This window comes from Macaca thibetana, chromosome 14, assembly GCF_024542745.1.
Source record: "Macaca thibetana thibetana isolate TM-01 chromosome 14, ASM2454274v1, whole genome shotgun sequence".
Taxonomy (NCBI): domain Eukaryota; kingdom Metazoa; phylum Chordata; class Mammalia; order Primates; family Cercopithecidae; genus Macaca; species Macaca thibetana.
This window is the reverse complement of record NC_065591.1, coordinates 56,205,453-56,225,200: the sequence shown is the minus strand read 5'-3', so window position 1 is coordinate 56,225,200 and position 19,748 is coordinate 56,205,453. Positions and strand designations below refer to the sequence as shown.

The 19,748-nt window shown below is 41.8% G+C and overlaps 2 protein-coding genes across 5 annotated transcripts in view; one reads left to right on the top strand and one right to left on the bottom strand.

Moving 5' to 3' along the window:
* Nucleotides 1-19,748, top strand: part of IPO7 (importin 7) — a 289,402-nt gene that overhangs the window by 118,596 nt on the left and 151,058 nt on the right. The window lies entirely within an intron of this gene.
* TMEM41B (transmembrane protein 41B) overlaps nt 30-19,748 on the bottom strand; it is a 29,741-nt gene continuing 10,022 nt past the window's right edge. For 2 of the 4 annotated variants that reach the window (XM_050756401.1, XM_050756402.1), the window contains exons 2-7: nt 17,853-17,970; nt 12,946-13,074; nt 8,291-8,384; nt 7,577-7,681; nt 6,359-6,497; nt 30-2,649 (exon numbers count right to left, since the gene is read on the bottom strand). In XM_050756401.1, coding sequence (XP_050612358.1) covers nt 2,480-2,649; nt 6,359-6,497; nt 7,577-7,681; nt 8,291-8,384; nt 12,946-13,074; nt 17,853-17,970 — 755 coding nt within the window. In that variant the 3' untranslated portion in view covers nt 30-2,479. Of the gene's footprint in view, nt 2,650-6,358; nt 6,498-7,576; nt 7,682-8,290; nt 8,392-12,945; nt 13,075-17,852; nt 17,971-19,748 lie in introns of those variants that run through there. The other 2 variants (XR_007719196.1, XM_050756403.1) reach the window with 2 other exon arrangements.

Below are 19,748 nucleotides of genomic sequence, written 5' to 3'. Positions count from 1 at the left end.
CTTCCATGAAATAAATCCCAAATGTGACATTTAGGTTTCTCCAGTACAATTTATTATTATTATTACATTTTAGCTTGCATTTACTAAGTGTCATGGAAATATTATACTCAAAGTAACAGAGTTCCAGAGAAAGACCATTAATTAAGAAAGAACAGTTTCACTTTCTTAGCATGTCAACTTCTAGTTAGCCTGCTTGTCTCCGCACCACAGATGCTTGTCTTCTTGTGGTTGTTACCGTATAATTGTCAAGCCAAAGCTTGAATTTACATGTGGCATCAGGCCGAGTCTATGAATCCATGAAGACAGGCCATCAACTGCACTGAGGGTACAGCCTGCTGAAGGGTCCTTTCTTGACAGTCAATGATGATGAATCTGGAAAAACTGTCTATTCTCTTAGGAGAAGAAAATATACCCCACCTAAAGTTGTAGCTACCATTAACAAAAAAAAAAAATTAGCAAAGGGAAAGAATCAATGATAAGGACAGTAAATATACTCTGAGAATAGAGTAAGTACAATTTACACACGCTGGAGTAAATAGTGAAGCTTCTGAGTCTAAGCTCATTTTTAAAATTCTGATAAAAATTTACTCAATTACATTTTATACAGTAATATTTAGTGAATTTGTCCAAAAAGGCTATGTTTTAATTTATGTGTAAAAATAACAAAGGATTTATCAGTCTCTGGGCAATAAGAAAGGAAGAAAGCCTTGCTAGAAATAATAATCTCACACAAAAGGCCAGCTGACATAAGAATACTATAATAATCAATATATTTTCTTTGTATTTACAATAAAATCTATCTGTTAATACTGTGATAGAAAAAATAATCAGTCCACATCATGTAGTAAAAACAGGCTTTTGAGGATGATTATACCTCTCATAATAAAAACATACAAGGATTTCTCATAGCTAAAGGACTTTTCAACATAATGAGTCATGGGTGAAGGTAAAACTGACAGAACACTTTAGATCAGCTATGTCCTACAATCAAGGAATCAAGGGCATTACCCATTTACCAAGCAGCAAAAAGCACTTTCATTTTTCTAGAACTATTTAAATATAGTAGTTGCCATGTGATCAGTTAATTTTACTTTGTGAGTTAGAAAAAGACTAAATTGGGAAACTGCAATAAGTAATCAAAAGCAGCTCCAAACAAAAAAGCCATCAATAGAAACAAAAGGCATTTTTCTAGGTGTATTATGCATAAAAAGAATAATTACACATTATTAAATGTATTCTTTAATAACCAGATTAATAAATGAGGTAAAATTTAGTCATTGGAACAAATAAACTATATTTAATCACTTGTGTTTTGCTGTCATTGTTTAAAATAATTAACTTAATGTCTAAAAACTACAAACTCTTAAGTGTTTGCTTTTTAGAGCCCCTTTTGAGATATTAAAGAGACATAACAAATTATCTGAATATAAATTATCAATACCACGGCCGGGCGCAGTGGCTCAAGCCTGTAATCCCAGCACTTTAGGAGATGGAAGTGGGCAGACAGCCTGAGGTCAGGAGTTCAAGATCAGCCCGGCCAACATGGTGAAACCCCATCTCTACTAAAAACACAAAAATTAGCTGGGCATGGTGGCACACACCTGTAATCGCAGTTACTCAGGAAGCTGGGCCAGGAGAATCGCTTGAACCCAGGAGGCGGAATTTGCAGTGAGCCGAGATCATGCCACTGCAGTCCAGCCTGGGCAACAGCAAGACTCCATCTCAAAAAAAAAAAAAGAAAAAAATTAACAATATCAAATATGATACAGTTATATAATACCAATTTTGTACATGCACAGTGAAAATACTGTAAAAACTACAAGATAAAAGAAAACAGACTGGCCAGAACTTTAAATTTCAGACTAATCCATGATAAAAATCTAGAAGATAAAAAACAAAAATGAAATTAACAAAATAGACAACTTGATATCCTTTCTATATTCAGTCGTCTACTAACATGCAATTTCCAAACAAATCCATTACCTCAAAAGAGGAAGAAAATGTAAATCTCTTTTTAAGTTTTCCAGTTTATGCTCTGAAAAAAGCCTAACATTAACAAAACTTGCAACACTACTTTTAAAAATCTAGAATTTAAGAATATCTATTTTAGTTATTAAAGAGAAAAAATATTCAATTAAATCAAATGAATTAGCTGGATCAACAATTTCCTACCACACTACTATTATCTATAGCTACCCTTGGTATAATAATTTATGTCTAAGATGTCTACCTTAATACCATAATACTTTATGTCTAAGATGTCTACCTTATTGATAGCACTTTTCACAGTATACCAATTTCCATTTTTACTTTCTTCTCCCCTTGTCGCTTAAATGTATTACTTTAACTATCTGACAGGAAATTTTATTTTACAAATTCCTTGTTTAATTACTGAAGAGGTGATTTTAAAACATAAATGGATGCACCTGTTAATCCTGAGATGGTGATGACAGCAAAACTAAAAATCAGATGATTATTTTTACTCAAATTTCTGCTTTAGTTTTTTTTGGAAGATGGCTGGCAGAATAGAAAGCACAGCCAAGATCATCAGAATAAATATTGAGTTCCAGGAAACAGCTTCTCCTGCTGTTGTAAGTTGATACAGTGTTGTTCCTGCCTTAATGGCTACAAAAGAAGGAGGTGCAACACCTGAAATAAAAAATAAAAAGATACAGTAAAAACCACCGTTTTTAAAAAATTAAAATTTTCTGTGGGCATAAAGTTTCTTAATAGAGCTATTTTCATTTTGGGAAAAAAAATTAAGAATTTAAAGCTCAAGTTTATTTCCATATAAAGAATTCAATCTTTCCTAATCACCTCTTAAAGATAATGATCTTTTTTTATTTTTTATTATTTTGAGACGGAGTTTCCCTCTTGTTGTCCAGGCTGGAGTGCAATGGTGCGATCTTGGCTCACTGCAACCTCTGCCTCCTGGGTTCAAACGATTGTCCTGCCTCAGCCTCCTGAGTAGTTGGGATTACGGGCATGCACCACCACACCCAGCTAATTTTGTATTTTTAGTAGAGATGGGGTTTCTCCATGTTGGTCAGACTGGTCTTGAACTCCCGACCTCAGATGATCCGCCCACCTCAGCCTCCCAAAGTGCTGAGATTACAGGCATGAGTCCCCATGCCCAGCCAGGATAATGAATTTTAAAAACCCAAGATAAGTGCCCAGAGAATAATTTTATATTTATCAAAAATGCTTCCCCGCCACCCCCCCAAGAGTTTGACTCTATCCACTCATTGCAGCCTCAGTCTCCCCAGGCTTGGGTGATCTTCCCACCTCAGCTTTCTGAGCAACTGGGACTACAGGCATGTACCACCACACCCAGCCACTTTTTGTAATTTTTGTCAAGAGAGGGGGGTTTGCCATATTGCCCAGGCTGGTCTCTATAACTCCCAGGCTCAGGCAATTCGCCCACTTCAGCCTCCCCAAGTGCTGGGATTACAGGTATGAGCCACCACACCCAGACTATCAAAAACCTTAAAAGAAAAAAAAAGGCCTGGCACAGCGGCTCGTGCATGTAATTCCAGCACTTTGGGAGGCCAAGGCAGGCAGATCACTTGAGGTCAGGAGTTTGAGACCAGCCTGGCCAACATGGTGAAACTCCATCTCTACTAAAAATACAAAAATTAGCTGGGTATGGTGGCGCACACCTGTAATCCCAGCTACCTGGGAGGCTGAGGCAGAAGAATCACTTGAACCCAGGAGGCAGAGGTTGCAGTGAACTGAGATCACGCCACTGAACTCCAGCCTGGGTGACAGAGAGAGAAAATCTGTCAAAGGAGAGAGAGGAGAGGAGAGGAGAGGGGAGGGGAGGGGAGGGGAGGGGAGGGGAGGGGAGGGGAAGGGGGAAGGGGAAGGGGGAGGGGAAGGGGGGGGAGGGGGAGGGGGAAGGGGGGGAGGGGGAAGGGGGGGGGGGGAGGGGAAGGGGGGAGGGGGAGGGAAGGAAAGGAGAGGAGAGGACAACAGACAGAGGAAAGCAAAGGAAAGGAAAGGAAAACGGAAAGGAAAGGAAAAAAGGAGGGAGGGAGGGAAGGAGGGAGGGAGGGAGGTCTGTTCTAGCAATTTCAAGTTTAAGATACTGAAAGTGTGAGTAAAGAGAGCAGTGCATACAAAAGTACATACAGAATGATGGCATTTCACTAAAAATCAAAACAAAGGGAAAGATATTACTTTAGCCAAAGCTAAAATTAAATCTCTGCCTTTCACCTGTAAAATGGAGATAGAAACAAAAATTCTCTCTTTAGATTCCATGGATGACATTTAACAAAATTAAAAATTCCCCATGCTGATGTCAGTTTGTCAATTTTCTTTTTTCTTTTCATTCTTTCTTTTTTTTTGAGATAGTGTTTTGCTCTGTCACCCAGGCTGGAGCGCAGTGGCACAATCTCGGTTCACTGCAACCTCTGCCTCCCGGGTTCAAGTGATTCTCCTGCCTCAGCCTCCTGAGTAGCTGGGACTGTAGGCACCTGCCACCACGTTCAGCTAATTTTTGTATTTTTAGTAGAGACAGGGTTTTACCATATTGGTCAGACTGGTCTTGAACTCCTGACCTTGTGATCCGCCCACCCTGGCCTCCCAAAGTGCTGGGACTACAGGTGTGAACCACCGCGCCCGGCTAATTTTTTTTAAAGTAACAATAAATAATTGATTTTGGTTATTCTTTTCAAAAAGAAATATTCTTACAAGAATTAAGCTTTCATAGATATTCAATATGTAAGAAATCTGCTCTTTTTTTTTTGGACATCTAAACAATTCAACTTGTACTGGAAAGAAAAGCAAAACACTCCTACAAAGAATGAGAATTCACAAAATATATAAATAATCTTCATGTCCACTGATTAATTTCAAAATTAAGGCCGGGCACGGTGGCTCACGCCTATAATCCTAGCACTTTGGGAGGCTGAGGCGGGCGCATCATCTGAGGTTGGGAGTTAAAGACCAGCCTGACCAACATGGAGAAACCCCATCTCCACTAAAATACAAAATTAGCTGGTCGTGGTGGTGCATGCCTGTAATCCCAGCTACTCAGGAGGCTGAGGCAGGAGAATCGCTTGAACCTGGGAGGCAGAGGTTGCAGTGAGCCGAGACAGCACCATTGCACTCCAGCCCGGGCAATAAGAGCGAAACTCTGTCTCAACAACAAAAACACACACAAAAAAAAACACACAAAAAAGCAAAATCAAGTATTATTTCTTTAAAAGCAAGAACGTTTGTTGATCATTGCTTTCTCCATATTTTTGATAACATCCACAATAAATGCTGGTCTCAATAAAAGGAAAAATAGGATCAATTCTCTCCTGAAAATTCAAGTTCAACATTTTAATACTTCATTAGGAAACAAATTTGCTGCCGGGCACGGTACCTCAGGCCTGTAATCCCAGTACTTTGGGAGGCCGAGGCGGGTGGATCACGAGGTCAGATCAAGACCATCCTGGCTAACAAGGTGAAACCCCATCTCTACTAAAAATACAAAAAGTTAACTGGACGTGGTGGCGGGCGCCTGTAGTCCCAGCTATTCAGGAGGCTGAGGCAGGAGAATGGCATGAACCCAGGAGGCGGAGCTTGCAGTGAGCCGAGATCGTGCCACTGCACTCCAGCCTAGGTGACAGAGCAAGACTCTTGTCTCAAAAAAAAAACAAGCAATCAAATAAACAAACAAAAAAAAAACTCCAAAAAACACAAAGGAACCATTTTGCCAAAGCAACATTTAAAAAAAAAAAAAAGGGCTGGGCATGGTGGCTCACGCCTGTAATCTCAGCACTTTGAGAGGCTGAGGTAGGAGGATCACAAGGTCAGGAGTTTGAGACCAGCCTGGCCAACATGGTGAAACCCCATCTCTACTAATAATACAAACATTAGCCAGGCGTGGTGGCATGTGCCTGTAGTCCCAGCTACTCGGGAGGCTGAGGCAGGAGAATGGCGTGAACCCAGGAGGCGGAGCTTGCAGTGAGCCGAGATTGCACCACTGCACTCCAGACTGGGCGACAGGGTGAGACTCAGGGAAGGGGAAGGGGAAGGGACATAGGAGAAAATTGCTCAAAAAAGGCAATTTGATTTTTTTTCCTCTCCACTTAGAGGAACTGGAGGTTATAGGTCCTGCTTAACTCTCTATTATTAAAACGATATACAGTAGAAAGTGCTCTTCTTTAAAGAGGCAACACAAAAATAACCTAAATCAACACGATGCAACAAACACTTCTGAGTATCTATTTATACAGCCAGGCTTTGTGCCCAAGAGTTCTAGATGGTGCTGACATATCTGCAGAGAGTATGCATGCAATCTAGATCAGCTGGACACTGTTAGATATGTACACAGTAGCTCATACACGGCAAGAACCAGAGGCCTTACCTAGAAAAGTACCAATAAAAAAAACTTTCAATGGCACGTTTATCACAGGAGATGTGATATTAATAAACCAATTAGGCAGAAATGGTGTTATTCTCAAAAATATAATGTAGTTAATGAGATGTTCTCTATGACGGTCAACCTGTCATAAGAAAGAAAATAATTAGCATCAGATTGAGGACAACTTCAAAATAAGTCGCTTAATATAAACACCTTATTTCAAATTCTCATTCCTGATACTTCAGAGCATACCCAAGACAAATGATCAGGCTGGCATGGTGTTTCATGCCTGTAATCCCAGCACTGTGGGAGGCCAAGGCAGGTAGATCACCTGAGGTCAGGAGTTCGAGAACAGCCTGGCTAACATGGTGAAACCCATTTCTACTAAAAATAGTGGTGGCATGCGCCTGAAATTCTAGCTACTTGGGAGGCTGAGACAGGAGAACCTCCGGGAGGCGGAGGTTGCAGCGAGCCAAGATGCACTTCAGCTTGGGCAACAAGAGCGAAACTCCAACTCGAAAAGAAATGAAAAAAGAGAAAAGAAAAGATCAAAAAAGGCCAGTGGTGACTCATGCCTGTAATCCCAGCACTTTGGGAGGCTGAGGCAGGAGGGTCGCCTGAGGTCTGGAGTTTGAGACCAGCCTGGCCAACATGGTGAAACCCTGTCTCTACTAAAAATACAAAAAATTAGCTAGGCGTGGTGGCACGCGCCCATAATCCCAGCTACTCGGGAGGTGAGGTAGGCAGGAGCATTGCTTGAACCCGGGAGGCAGAGGCTGCAGTGAGCCGAGGTCATGCCACTGCACTCCAGCTGGGTGACAGAGCGAGACTGTGTCTCAAAAAAAAAGAAAAGAAAAAAATGCACTGGGAGTTGGCTGATACAAGTGTTTCAATAACACATTCACAGAATACTGCATTAACATAAAATGGATAGGTATCTAATTATGTGGATGCCTTTATACTGACACTTTGACTTCTCTGATTGAATTTACTCGGATAAAAATTACCATCACAGGTCTAAAACATTTGTATGTGAAATTATTAACATTCATATTTGCCTACCACCTATTTTTATTTGGTCAGAAGATAGTTGTCATTACTTGAGTTAACTTAGGAAATAATTTGTGTTGGTTTAATACATGTAGCTAATTCATGTAGGCACTAAACACAGAACTTCCAATTAACAAAGTTACATCAAATAATTTAACAATACATGTTTACCTGCTGTGACCATTTTACTGCTTTCTCTGTTAGGTATTTGTATACAACTGGTCTCCCAACTAAATAGGAAAGCATATAACAAAAAGAGGCACCAAGTCCAGAACACTGGAAAACAAAAAGAAGCCATAAGCATTTTGTATTTTTCCATCTTACTCACATTGATTTATTCACCTGAGTAAAAGCTCAATTAATTTACTTCTTTCGGAGGTGGGGAGGGTACTCTGCAAGACATCTCTTGTGCAGAGATGATCTAGTACTTTCTCAGACCAAATTGTACCTCAAGTGAGATCAGCTAAAACAAACTGGCACTTGTGATTACACCTAGTGACTATATCCAAATAATTAATGCTAGGCTTTAGCCTAAGAATAAAATTTCAGGAGCCAATTTCCAACCTCCTCCCAACCCCCACAATTTCTAAGCTTGAAAACACCACCTCTGGCCCTGGGACTTAACTCATTGTGCTCATCAACTCTTTTGGACTGTCGCAGTTACAAAATCCAATAGGAAAGAAAAGCTAAAACATAGCTTATAAATGCAACTAAGTCTATAATTGGTCTGTTCTGGGGGAAAAACAAATTGTAACACCTCCTTGTGAAGGGACTTTAACTCCTCGTATGCTCACATAGACTAGTGGGATTAAAATATCATCATCCTCATCATTCTATTGTGTTTTTTTTTTTTTCAGTCTCCCAATTTTATTTTTTCATACTTACCAAACAAACAAGAAATAAGGCCAGTGGAAAGGGATAAAGAAACCCTGAAAGTATACTGAGAAATATAGAGCCTGGAATAGCAAATGTTTGCAAGCTGGTAACTTTTAAGTTAAGGATTAGAACACAATTAAGTGGAATTTTAAAAGACGAATGTAACATTTCGGGAAAAAAGTATAAATACAGAAATTATCATATAATGAGATTATAACCAAAGGTTTAGCCTCTAAGTTGACCAATTACTAAACGGTATCATAAATACTAGCAAGTGTGCGCTACTAAAAGGTTTCCAAGACAAAAATTCAGTATGTACTAGATAGAGAGGAATCGGGCACTTTGGGGGAGGAAAAAAGAAAAGATCTTCCGTAATCTTTCAGTGCTTCTCTAATACATTTTACTCCCAAATGTTTTCAGGGAAATCATGTACATATAATTATTTCTAATTTAATTATGAAGATTTACCTAAATTCACTACTCATTTTAAAGGAATAGGAGCTACAAGAGAATTAAAAAAATAAGAAAAATAAAATAAGAATAGAAATTACAAAATATAGTAAAAGTCACAAATCTTATTTATTTTTGAGAAGGGGTCTTGCTTTGTCACCCAGGCTAGAATGCAGTGGCGCACTCATGGCTCACTGCATCCTCAACTGCCCAAGCTCAAGCAATTCTCCCACTTCAACCTCGCAAGTAGCTAGGATCACAGACGTGTGTCACCATGCCAATTTTTATTATTTGTAGAGATGAGGTCTGGCTATGTTGCCCAGGCTAGTCTTGAACTCCTGGGCTCAAGTGATCAGCACTGCTCATCTTCACTTCCTCAGAGGAGATTCTCTCCTTGTTCCCTGTGACATGCTTTACTATTCCACTGTGCTATTGAAACTTCCTCCGGCTGGGCGCGGTGGCTCACGCCTGTAATCCCAGCACTTTGGGAGGCCGAGGCGGGCGGATCACAAGGTCAGGAGATCGAGACCACGGCGAAACCCCGTCTCTACTAAAAATACAAAAAATTAGCCGGGCGCGGTTGTGGGCGCCTGTAGTCCCAGCTACTCGGGAGGCTGAGGCAGGAGAATGGCGTGAACCCGGGAGGCGGAGCTTGCAGTGAGCCGAGATCGCGCCACTGCACTCCAGCCTGGGCGACAGAGCGAGACTCCGTCTCAAAAAAAAAAAAAAAAAAAAAAAAAAGAAACTTCCTCATAGCCAATATTAATAACTTAATAACTTTTTCTCAACAGTCACCTTTCAGTGATCCCTGCATAGGATTAGACTTCATCCTGCATGAAACATGGCTTCAGTGAACTGTACTTCTTCTTCTACATTACAGGAAATTTCTTCTCTAGATTTTTCTCTTTGCCCTCAAATCTGAAATTTCTCTAACGTTCTGTTAGTCACACTCTCCCTTTCCTTTGACAAATTTGGCAATTTCCATGGCTTCAAGTATCACCCACATATAGTACTAAAACTCAAAACTCTCTGATCAGCCAGCCTCAAATTTTCGACCTGTTTCCTACACGTCTCTGTTAAAAACAAAACACACACACACACACACACATACACACACACATTTTGGGTTACGATTGTATTATATGGGCCAGGTAGGGTGCCTCATGCCTGTAATCCCAGCACTTAAGGAGGCTGAGGCGGGCAGATCAAGAGGTCAGGAGATCGAGACCATCCTGGCCAACACGGTGAAACCCTGTCTCTACTAAAATACAAAAAATTAGCTGGGTGTGGTGGTGGGCGCCTGTCGTCCCAGCTACTCGGGAGGCTGAGGCAGGGGAATGGCTTGAACACGGGAGGCGGGAGATTGCAGTGAGTCGAGATCTCGCCACTACACGCCAGCCTGGCAACAGAGCGAGACTCCATATCAAAAAAACAAAACGAAACAAAAGATCATATTATGGATAGTTTCACACATATATAAATGTAGAAATATTCAGTGTAAATGATGAGTTGATGGGTGCAGCAAACCAACATGGCACATGTATACCTATGCAACAAACCTGCAATGTTGCACACATGTACCCCAGAACTTAAATAATTAAAAAAAAAAAAAAAAGAAAAGAAAGCAAGACTCCAAAGGATGAAAGGAGATAAATGGAAATTTTGCCTTGAGGAAACTGAGAGAAGCAGGAATAAATGAGGACAAGTTCCCAGGAAGTGTTTTGTTGTTTTTGTTGTTATTGTTTAATGCAACTGTTTTTTTTTTTCTTTTTTTTTCCCCTAAAATTTGGTGAAATTCCTACTTGTCTGAAAAGGAAACCTAAAATTACAGCTGAAATTGGGGAAAAAAAAACAAAGTTGAGAAACTAGTGTTACGATGCCCTATGTCAACATATTTCAGGCTGGGTGCAGTGGCTCAGGCCTGGAATCCCAATACTTTGGGAAGCTGAGGGTGGATCACTTGAGACTAGGAGTTGAAGAACGGCCTGGCCAACATGATGAAACCCCATCTCTAATAAAAATACAAAAATTGGCCGGGCACAGTGGCTCATGCCTGTAATGCCAGGTCCTCAGGAGGTTGGGACACGAGAATCACTTGAACCCAGGAGGCAGAAGTTGCAGTGAGCCACGATCATGCCACTGATCTCTGGTCTGGGCAAGAGTGAGACTCTGTCTCAAAAAATAAAAATAAAAATAAGGCTGGGTGCGGTTGCTCACGCCTGTAATCCCAGCGCTTTGGGAGGCCCAGGTGGGAGAATCATGAGGTCAGGAGTTCGAGACCAGCCTGCCCAACATAGTGAAATCCTGTTTCTTACTAAAAATACAAAAACTGGTCGGGTGCGGTGGCTCACGCCTGTAATCCCAGCACTCTGGGAGGCCGAGGCAGGCGGATCACGAGGTCAGGAGATCAAGACCATCCTGGCTAACACGGTGAAACCCCGTCTCTACTAAAAAAGTACAAAAAATTAGCCAGACGTGGTGGCAGGCACCTGTAGTCCCATCTACTCGGGAGGCTGAGGCAGGAGAATGGCGTGATCCCGGGAGGCGGAGCTTGCAGTGAGCCGAGATCGTGCCACTGCACTCCAGCCTGGGCGACAGAGCGAGACTCTGTCTCAATAAAAAACAAAAAACAAAAACTAGCCAGGAGTGGTGGTGCGTGCCTGTAGTCCCAGCTATTTGGGAGGCTGAGGCAGCAGAATGCTTGAACCTGGGAGGCGGAAGTTGTGGTAAGCCGAGATCATGCCATTACACTCCAGCCTGGGTAACAGAGTGAGACTCCATCTCAAAAATAAATAAATATAGGCCAGGTGCAGTGGCTTACGCCTGTAATCGCAGCACTTTGGGAGGCTGAGGCAGGTGGATCACCTGAGGTCAGGAGTTCGAGACCAGCCTGATCAATATGGTGAAACACTGTCTCTACTAAAAACACAAAAATTAGCTGGCAATGGTGGCACGCTCCTGTAGTCCCAGCTACTCAGGAGGCTGAGACAGGAGAATCGCTTGAGCACAGGAGGCAGAGGTTGCAGTGAGCCCAGATTGCGCCACTGCACTCTAGCTTCGGCAACAAGAGCGAGACTCTGTCTCAAAAAATAAATAAATCAATAAAATAAATAAAAATAAAAACCCCACATTTTTCAACGTCCAAATTGTTTAATATCATTAAAATAATTCCTTTTCTGCCAGGCGCGGTGGCTCACGCCTGTAATCCCAGCATTTTGGGAGGCTGAGGTGGGCGGATCACCTGATGTCAAGGGTTTGAGACAATCCTGGTCAACATGGTGAAACCCCGCCTCTACTGAAAATACAAAAATTAGACGAGCATGGCGGCAGGCGCACGTAATCCCAGCTACTTGGGAGGCTGAGACTGGAGAATCGCTTAAACCCAGGAGGTAGAGGTTGCAGTGACTAGAGATTGCACCACTGCACTCCAGCCTGTGTGACAAGAGCGAAACTCCACCTCAAAAAAAAAAAAAAATTGGTTTAAAAATGATGATTATTTTTATAACATCAAGAGGTAATGTCTTTCATTAACTGAGAAGATCTGGAAAATAGTTTGGATAAGAATAAAAGATATTAACAAATCAGAAATGAAAAATTAAACTCCACAATTTGCAAAATTAAGCACCCACAGCATAAGCCATTTGAAATAAGGCTATTTTCCTGACTAGTTAAAATGTAATCTATTTCTATAAAATAAATATGTATCAAATTGTAAAAAAAATTCATTCCTTTGAATAAGTATCTTAAGAATTTTTACAAAGGAAACAATGCAAGAAAAAAATCATGAACAAAGGAGATTCATAATACATACCTATAAAAATTAACACATTATATCTCCAAACCTAAGAGAACAATTATAAAAATACTATTTTGACTAATAATTTAAAATAATTATATAAACTAATATCATCAGTTAAGTAATACAATTATAAATCAAACCCATAAAATAATATGCAGTAAAGGAAAATGTTTGATAAGTGAAAAAAGCAGAATACAAAAGAATCAAAAGAACTTGTGATAAATATTCAGACATAAAAACAGTCCAGGAAACAGGATTAAAGTGATAATTTTTTTCCATTTCAAATTTTCAATTATTTAATATTGTTACACTGCAATAACAAATTTTAAAAGGAAAATATGTATAAATGAAAAGCAGACCTTTTACACTTTTTCTTGAACAAAATTAGAAAACATTTTTTCAGTTAAAAGGATACAAAATATATGTAGCAAAATAAGCTACAAGTACTTGAACATAAAAGGTGTCCTTATATTTGGATAAAACTTTTCCTAGAGCCTTGGCATCATCCATATCTCTGGGAACCTTCATATTCACTCTTTCTTCTCTAAAGAAATAAAGTGAAAAATTTTAGAACAGAATTTTGCCAAGATAATATCAAAGTCAAGTTCACAACATGAAGTTTTATCCAAAATGATTTGATGCCTTGATCTGTTGTCTAAATTAGCAATTTTTAAGTTTAAAAGTTTATAATGTTTTCTTCATTTACATAGTCTTGCTCTGTTGCCCAGGCTGCAGAGCAGTGGTGGAATCTCAGTTCACTGCAATCTCTGCCTCCTAGGTACAAACAATTCTCCTGCCGCAGCCCTCTCAGTAGCTGGGATCACAGGTGTGCACCACCATGCCAGTTAATTTTTGTATTTTTAGTAGAGAGGGAGTTTCACCATGTTGCCAGGCTAGTTTCAAATTCCTGTGCTCAAGTGATCCTCCTGCCTCAGCCTCCCAAAGTGCTAGGATTACAGAAGTGAGCCACCACACCTGGCCTATAAATTAGTATTAATTTAATTTTATTTTTATTATTTTTTTGACACAGAGTCTCACGCTGTTGCCCAGGCTGGAGTGCATTAGCATGATCTCGGCTCACCGCAACCTCCACCTCCCAGGTTCAGGTGAGTTTCCTGCCTCAGCCTCCCAAGTAGCTAGGATTATAGGCACATCCCACCATGCCTGGCTAATTTTTGTATTTTTAGTAGAGACGGGGTTTCACCATGTTGGCCAGGCTGGTCTCAAACTCCTGACCTCAGGTGATCTGCCCGCCTTGGCCTCCCAATGTGCTAGGATTACAGGAGTGAGCCACTGTACCCGGCTATAAATTATTTTTTAATGCTTTAATATAATTTCATGAGACAGGCAATTTTTTCTTTTTAATGTCTCAGCAGAATCAGACAGGTAATTTATACATGAAAGTTCTGGATGACACAAACCAAGGGTTAAAGGCATTTGTTCCAACATCGAAATAAATTTTGACTTGAATATAAGAAATGAGCCACTGACCAGGCACGTGGTGGGTCACGCCTGTAATCCCAGCACTTTGGGAGGCTGAGGCGGGTGGATCGCCTGAGGTCAGGAGTTCGAGACCAGCCTGGCCAACATGTTGAAATCCCGTCTCTACTAAAAATACAAAAATTAGCTGGGTGTGGTGGTGCACACCTGTAATCCCAGCTACTCGGGAGGCTGGGGCAGGAGAATCACTTGAACCCAGGAGGCAGAGGTTGCAGTGAGCCGAGATCGTGCCACTGCCCTCCAGCCTGGGCAACAGAGTGAGACTCTGTCTCAAAAATCTCAAAAAAAAAAAGAGAAAAAGGAAAAAGAAAAAAACAAATGAACCACAGATGTTAGTATATTAAAAACATTTAACATCATTTTGGGTAATCCTGATGATAAACCAAATAATAATTTACAATGAAAATTAAGTAAAAATGTAACAAATTCATAGTTTACTTTCTTGAATTCACAAAAAACTGCAAGTTTTCCATTTTACTCTATATTTGGCACTTTGTTTGGAACTGAATGATTTCTTGCTTAGGGAAGCATCGAATAATCACCTTTGTGTTTCATGCATATTATGATCATTTGTGTTGTTTGTTTGTTCTACAGGCAGGCTCCCATGCTTTGTCACCCAGGCTGGATGGAGTGCAATGGCACGATCATAGTTCACTATTACCTCCATCTCCTAGGTTCAAGCGATCCTCTCACCTCAGCCTACTGAGTAGCTGGTACTGCAGGCACGTGCCACTATGCTTTGCTAGTTTTTTTTTTTTTTTTTTTTTTTTTGAGACGGAGTTTCGCTCTGTCGCCCAGGCTGGAGTGCAGTGGCCGGATCTCAGCTCACTGCAAGCTCCGCCTCCTGGGTTCACGCCATTCTCCTGCCGCAGCCTCCCGAGTAGCTGGGACTACAGGCGCCCGCCACGTCGCCCGGCTAGTTTTTTGTATTTTTTTTTAGTAGAGACGGGGTTTCACCGTGTTAGCCAGGATGGTCTCGATCTCCTGACCTCGTGATCCGCCCGTCTCGGCCTCCCAAAGTGCTGGGATTACAGGCTTGAGCCACCGCAGACAGTCTCGCTCTGTCACCCAGGTTGGAGTACAGTGGCGCTATCTCGACTCACTGCAAGCCCCGCCTCCCAGGTTCACACCATTCTCCTGCCTTGGCCTCCCAAGTAGCTGGGACTACAGGCACCTGCCACCACGCCTGGCTAATTTTTGCATTTTTAGTAGAGATGGGGTTTCACCATGTTAAGACAGGCTGGTCTTGAACTCCTGACCTCAGGTGATCTACCTACCTCAGCCTCCCAAAGCGTTGGGGTTACAGGCACAAGCCACCAAGCCAGGCCACTGTGCTAGTTTTAAAAATTTTATAGGCCGGGCACAGTGGATCACACCTGTAATCCCAGCACTTTGGGAGTCCAAGACGGGTGGATCACGAGGTCAGGAATTCAACACCAGCCTGGGCAGCATGGTGAAACCCTATCTGTACTAAAAATACAAAAATTAGCCGGGCATGGTGGCACACACCTACAGTTCCAGCTACTTGGGAGGCTGAGACAGGAGAGTCGCTTGAACTGGGAGGCAAGGGCTGCAGTGAGCCGAGATTGCACCACTGCACTCCAGCTTGGGTAACAGAGCAAGTGAGACTCCATCTCAAAAAAAAGTTTTTTGGCCGGGCGCGGTGGCTCACGCCTGTAATCCCAGCACTCTGGGAAGACAAGGTGGGCGGATTGTCTGAGCTCAGGAGTTCACGACCAGCCTAGGCAACAAGGTGAAACTTCGGTCTTTACTAAAATACAAAAAAATTAGCTAGGTATGGCGGCGTGTGCCTGTAGTCCCAGCTACTTGGGAGACTGAGGCAGGAGAACGCTTCAGCCTGGGAGGCGGAGGTTGCAGTGAGCCAAGACTGCACCACTGCACTCCAGCTTGGGCAACAGTAAGACTCTGTCTCAAAAAAAAAAAATTTTTTTAGACAGACGGGGCCTCGCTACGTGACCCAGGCTGTTCTCAAACTCCTGGATTCAAATGATCCTCCCACCTCAGCCTCCCAAAGTGCTAGGATTACAGGCATGAGCCCTCATTTGTTTACATGGTAAAAAAAATTTAACTGAGCTATGACTGGGAAAAGCGACTCACACCTGTAACCCCAGCACCCACCACGTCTCTACAAAAAAATTTAAAAACTAGCAGAGCATGGTGGTACAGGCCTCTACTCCTAGCTACTTAGGAAATTGAGGTAGGGGATCGCTTCAGCCCAGGAGGTTGAGGCTGCAGACAGCCGTAACTGTGCTACTACACTTCAGCCTGGGTAACAGAGCAAGACCCTGCCTTAAAACAAAACAAAACAAAAAAAAAAGAGGTGTGAGCCCCAGTGCTGTTTTCTCAAGTCAAACAAGACACCCAGTAAACTAAAGGTTCCTACTTATGAAATTTATAAAACTAAAAAGACTCTAGGCTGGGCACAGTGGCTCACGCCTGTAATCCTAGCACTTTGGGAGGTCAAGGTGGACAGATCACATGAGGCCAGGAGCTCAAGACCAGCCTGGCCAACATGGCAAAACCACAACTCTACTAAAAATACAAAAATTAGCCAAGTGTGGTGGTGCAAACCTGTAATTCCAACTACTTGGGAGACTGAGGCAAGAGAATTGCCTGAACCCAGGAGGTGGAGGTTGCAGTGAGCTGAGACGGCACCATTGCACTCCAGCCTGGGCAACAATCTCGAAACTCAGTCTCCAAAAAAAAAAAAAAAAAAAAAATTGTGGGCTGCGCACAGTGGCTCACGCCTGTAATCCTAGTACTCTGGGAGGCCAAGGTGGGCGGATCACTTGAGGCCAGGAGTTTGGGACCAGCCTGGCCAACATGGTAAAACCCCATGTCTACTAAAAATATAAAAATTAGCCAGCCATGGTGGTGCACACCTATAATCCCAACTACTCAGGGGGCTGAAGCACAAAAATCCCTTCAACTCAGAAGAGGAGGCAGAGATTGCAGTAAGCCAAAATTAATACCACTGTGCTCCAGCCTGGGCGATAGAGTGAAGAAAAGAAAAAAAATGAAAAATGAAGAAAAGAAAAAAAAAAAAAGAATTGTGATTGAAGGCAATTTGGAGAAAACATGTCATTCCTGATACTTTTAAAACACATTTCATAGTTCTCCATTACCACATCAGGCTGGCCCTGGTTGAAAGTCTAACTACATCTTAGTAGTCCTTTATATAATCTATGATTATACCAGGGTGGTATTACTAGGGTTTAATAGCTCTGGGATATTTTGCCCTTCTAAAACGTATTTCCAGGCTGGGCACAGTGGCTCACGCCTATAATCCCAGCACTTTGGGAGGCCAAAGCAGGTGGATCACCTGAGGTCAGGAGTTTGAGACCAGCCTGGCCAACATGGTGAAACCCGTCTCTACTAAAAATACAAAAATTAACTGGATGAGGTGGCCCACCCCTATAATCCCAGCTACTCGGGTGGCTGAGGCAGAATTGCTTGAATCTGGGAGGCAGAACTTACAGTGAGCTCAGATCACGCCACTGCACTCCAGCTTGGACGACAGGGCAAGACTCTGTCTCAAAAAATATATAGAGGGTGTGTGTGTGTGTGTGTGTGTATATTTTAACATATATATAAAATATACACACACACATATTTATGTATGTATTTCCACATGGGTTTTGTCGTGTTGCCCAGGCTGGTCTCACACTCCTGGACTCAACCAATCCATCCACTTCGGCCTCCCAAAGTGTTGAGATTACAGGTGTCAGCCACTGCACTTGGCCTTAATCCACTTTCATCTTATAAATATCTATACATTTTCAGTTTATTTCCCATACTTACTCACTAAGCTGAGGAAAATTTTTATATACCAAAAACATAACAAAAGCTGCAGATAAGAAAATGGACACCAATATAAGGAGTGACATTCTTGCTGATCCAGCTTCTGCCCAGGATTTTTCTGAAAGAAAAAAGAAGGTATAATTAAGATAAATATAAAGAAAGACATGCCAGCAACTAATTTCTATAAATGCTTTCCTTCCAGATAATGGTGTGTACTTTTGCCTAAAACGATGTGACATTAAATTTAAGCACTGGGCTGGGCGTGGTGGCTTACGCCTGTAATCCCAGCACTTTGGGAAGCCGAGGCAGGCAAATCACTTGAGGTTGGGAGTTCGAGACCAACCTGACCAACATGGAGAAACTCTGTCTCTACTAAAAATACAAAATTAGCTGGGCATGGTGGTGCATGCCTATAATCCCAGCTATTTGAGAGGCTAAGGCAGGAGAATCGCTTGAATTCGGGAGGTGGAGGTTGCAGTGAGTGGAGATAAGAGCCATTGCACTCCAGACCGGGCAACAAGAGCAAAACTTCATCTCAAAAAAAAAAAAAAATTAATTAAATTTAAGCACTGTACAGTACTTGAAGTTTATTAACTGGACATATTACTTTTGGGGGATACATCCATTTTAGAAGTATGAAAAAGCAGAACACCAGAGTCTGTAGCACTGGCTTACTGATAAGCCAAAGGGGAAAAAAAGAACATTGTTCTAAATGTTCTAAATTTTATCACATACTGTCAATTTCATATTTCTATACTGGGAGCCAACAGCATAGACAAAATGGCCCTTTTGGAAAAATGAGGTAATTTGGCAATTACTTCAACTGTTTTAAGAACACAGATATTCACAAATGCAACTGGAGAAATGTTACACTTTCTCTTTATACCAAATGCATCAGAATATAAACTTGAATCTCAAATGTTTTGGGTACCTCTGTAACTCCAACAATGGGAGAATATTTGTAGTCCCACAAAAGGTAATCTCAGTATTAGCTTAAAAAATTATATGAACAATAAAAGTACAGAATGAGATTCAAGAAACAGTAAGTAGAAGGAAGTACAGGGCTGTTCTGCCAGGAACTGGTCAATAGCGCGGAGGCCAGGACAACTTTACATTGTGCTCACTGGGGAAGAGGTAGGAGTGGGTGACTCAATTTTTATTTTACCATTATCCCTTGTGTACACTGATAATACTCAAAAGTATTTAAAAATATGTATACTATATGTCCGGGCACGATGGCCCATGCCTGTAATCCCAGCACTCTGGGAGGCCGAGGTGGGCGGATCACAAGGTCAGGAGATCGAGACCATCCTAGCTAACACGGTGAAACCTTGTCTCTCCTAAAAATACAAAAAATTAGCTGGGTGTGGTGGCAGGCACCTGTAGTCCCAGCTACTTGGGAGGCTGAGGCAGGAGAATGGCGTGAATCCGGGAGGTGGAGCTTGCAGTGAGCCGAGATCATACCACTGCACTCCAGCCTAGGTGACAAAGCGAGACTCCGTTTCTTAAAAAAAAAAAAAAAATGCATACTATAATTCAGATTTATGATTTTTAGTTCCCTTAAAATGGATTCAACTATTGCACAGGTGGCTTTCAAACATACTTTTATGAAGTATCCTAAAAGTACTGAACTGCCTATACTCTACTACTTTAGCAAATCCTTCTTCATAAAAGTTTATAAATGTGTATTAGACAGCTGTCATTGCTGCTCTACCCCGTCTCCCTTCCTTTGAATTAACACCCTTCCCTTGTCCCATAAGGGGGCCAATCTCAGGAGCCCCTATTCTTACATTCTACCCTCCCAAACCCAGAAGGCTCTCTGGCCCAGGGTTGGACACTTGACCCAAGTAGAAACAAATCATTACTGGCTGACCAGATTTTCTCTTGATAATTTGA